The 3,219-nt window shown below is 33.0% G+C and overlaps 1 protein-coding gene across 1 annotated transcript; it reads right to left on the reverse strand.

The window, feature by feature from the left end:
• Positions 1 to 218: 218 nt before the first annotated feature.
• LOC140431711 (uncharacterized) lies at positions 219 to 2,924 on the reverse strand (the record flags this gene model as incomplete). Its single annotated transcript, XM_072519595.1, has 2 exons — positions 2,671 to 2,924; positions 219 to 431 (listed from the first exon to the last, which is right to left on the reverse strand). Coding segments are annotated over exons 1-2 (427 nt in total), but the record flags the coding sequence as incomplete, so codon positions are not given.
• Between the last annotated feature and the right edge of the window lie 295 nt (positions 2,925 to 3,219).

Below are 3,219 nucleotides of genomic sequence, written 5' to 3' on the forward strand. Positions count from 1 at the left end.
CTAAAATTTTATTCTATGGGTTTTGAAGGTTAGGCTCTAGTTATCGAAACTTCATATTGGCCAGTCAATGAAAGGGATATATTGTATTGATTTCATGAGAATCATAAAAAAGGGAAAAATCACGCCACGTTTAGTTATTTAACGCCTTTATAAAATCTGAGTTTATTTGCGGCAAATACAAAATGTGTAGTAACGTGTAAAAAATGTATAGTACCTACCACTTGGTTTAAAGTCTTCGTCGGTGTCTATTAATTCGAAGCCGAATGTATCTTCTAATTTTTGGATTTTTCTCGGTTTGTTTTGCCGGAGTACAACAGGGGGGGTAAATGGGGTACCCAAGGCGTGACACCTCTCCAACGGTTTATGTAGAGTTCTTGGAGGTAATGGAGGTGCTAGTGCTTCCGCAGAGAAATCCATACCACAAGCGTTTTCTAAAAATTTAAATATATCTAGATTATACCAAAGCAATTAAATGGAACTTTTGCAGGGATAAAATAAAACTATAAAAAAATCTTGTACGAGAAATATGAAAAATACAATTCAATGATCAAAAATAAAAACAAAAGGTAATGAAGACCAAAATACAAATAAATAAATTGAAATGTAGCACCAGAGAAGAAGATTAGACAACAAATAAAATTCTGGGAACATACTCCAGGAAGAATTTATACAAGAATAAGAATTTATACGCGAATAATAAATAACCATCGTCAGATGAAATCATTATGTAACTAAATAAAAAACGTAGAGAAAAACTGCTACTAGATGCTATTAAATAAAATAATAAATAACAGAAGCAAGTTTACATCGCGTTCATAGTCAACATTTGATAAAGGTGCTAACACCACGATAATTCTCATTAAAACATAAATCCTAGAGCTTGATGTAAGACAAGATAATATCTCACTCTATAGAACTTTTTGATTGAGGAAACATCGAAGATGAAGGATGAAGAACATCATTTTTTTATAAAAAATCGAAATATGTCAAAATGATGGTATCTTGAAAGACAAAAAAATTATGTGATAGTCATATCTTAAAATCAATGGCTTAAAGCTTAAAGCGTTAAGTGATATTTCCGAAAATAGTCGGCGTATAAATAAATTATGCAACATTCACAAATATAAATTGTTTGACTTTTACACACACGACATCTACGAGAATCAGTTCTAATAACATGCCTAGTTTGATCAATCCTTACTACATTGGGTGGTTCTGAAGAAAGTACCCTTGGGACGAAGTTCTTCATTTTCAAAAGTCAGACAGCGATAAATAATTTGAAATTTAGTTACAGCATTTTACTATCATGTATAGTGTACATTCTCCAAAGAGTACTGTCGATTGCATTTATAAATAGTGGCCACCACCATTTCTTATGCAACACACGGGATCTACAGTTTGCTACACCATTATCATGCAAATCTACCCCTCCCATGGATTTATTATATGCACAAATTATGGCTGGTTATGGGACTGACGTCTCTTTTTTTAATTTTCTATTTGAGAGAGTTGAGAAGTCCTATATTATAATGGGTACTGATTGCTGTCACAATGGAATTATCGTTCAATTTCACCAAACAAATATAAGCTTGATTCCTCAAACTGCGATTCATAGGAGTCCCTCTTCTGTTTTGAGAGCAATTTACTTGGTATCGAAGGACAGTTACTTGTTCGGTTTTAGCGAATAGTCCGTGTGGCGAAGAATTATTGTTCTTTCAAAAGAGACAACAGTTTGTAAGACGCGAAAAAGTTATCAAAGAAGATAATATGATTCTGAGCATTTTTCACATGTGACAAAAGTTCAAGAACCACACTCGCGCCAAGTCCAAGAACAGTTTTCTTTTCCGCAGCTGCCGCGTAAGGAATAAACTGATAAAGGTATCCACTCGAAGAACATATGCACCAAATCTTAAATCCAAAACGAACAGGCTTGCCTTTGATGTACATCTTGAAGAATGTCGCCCAAAATAAGGAACCATTTACTCATCAATAGACAAGTTACATGAAAAAATTCTAAACTGTAAAAATTTCTGGTTGAGTGAGTCAAAAAAGCGACAAAAAGGAGTTTTGTAAATTGGACAGTTACATCCAGCTTGTCATTACCACCCAAATGTAGGTTTCGCTATATTGATGTGAACTTATTCCGGCTTATACATTTTTTGACAATATCCAAAGTTTTATTCTCATCGAAGAACCAATACATCAATCTGCGGTAATGAATGGTAGCTTCATTGGGAAGCATTTTTCGATGAGGTGATTTACGTCAAACAGACATAAAATGAATTCCAGAATTTGTAGTTTTCTTTTGTGAAAAGCGTTTGTGGACACCCTCTACTATTCAACTATGGTAAAAAAAGTAAAAGAAACGTTGCTGAATTGAAATGAAAATTGGAATTAAGCGCGACAAAAAAGACGATACTGTGATGACTTTTGAAATACCAAAGAAATAAAGTATCTAGAACAAATAAGAAGGTGATTAATACGGTAATAAACACGGTAATAATATGATAATAATCGGAAATTGATGGATGATACTAAAATAAAAAAATGTACTGAAAATAGAAAAGAAATGTAGAATAAAGAAAACTAAAACGATAAAATACAAACTAAAAATAAACTTGGCAATTTAATATCTAAAACTTATATAATATCTACAATTTGACAACTTACCTTCGGACTCCGGTGATGGAGATGAAGAGGCGTCCCAAATCTGATAATATTCCTTACCGGGCGATTTAGGCGACCTAGGACTGTTCTTTGACCTAATTTTTTTCTTGGTGCCATTTAAACCGGTAATTTTCAAACCATTCGGCGATTTTTTCTTAGCTCCAGATACAATATGATCGCCGTTATCTAAAGTCTCTAACGAATTCGAAGGTTTCATTATATCCGGTGTATGAAGAAGGTCTGTTTCGTCTTGAAATGCGTCATTTACGCGCTATCTCAGAGTTTGTTTTTTGACTTTAATTAATTTTTTGATTTTGTCTACAGGATGTTTGATTATAAGCGGATCTGACTGGGCTATATATTCCATTGACGTTCCGTCGTAATAGCGGAAACATAGTTTCTCACAGTCTAAAGAAATAAAAAAAATGAATTATATAAGAAAAGCGTTGAGCACTGGAGATTACGTTTAAAAGCGTTTTTTATTTTCAGATTATTAGTCTCTCATTTTTGTAATTACCTCATTATTTTTTACAATTATAAAGTACTATAATA

The sequence above is a fragment of the Diabrotica undecimpunctata genome, unplaced genomic scaffold, assembly GCF_040954645.1.
Source record: "Diabrotica undecimpunctata isolate CICGRU unplaced genomic scaffold, icDiaUnde3 ctg00000939.1, whole genome shotgun sequence".
NCBI classification, from domain to species: Eukaryota; Metazoa; Arthropoda; class Insecta; order Coleoptera; family Chrysomelidae; genus Diabrotica; species Diabrotica undecimpunctata.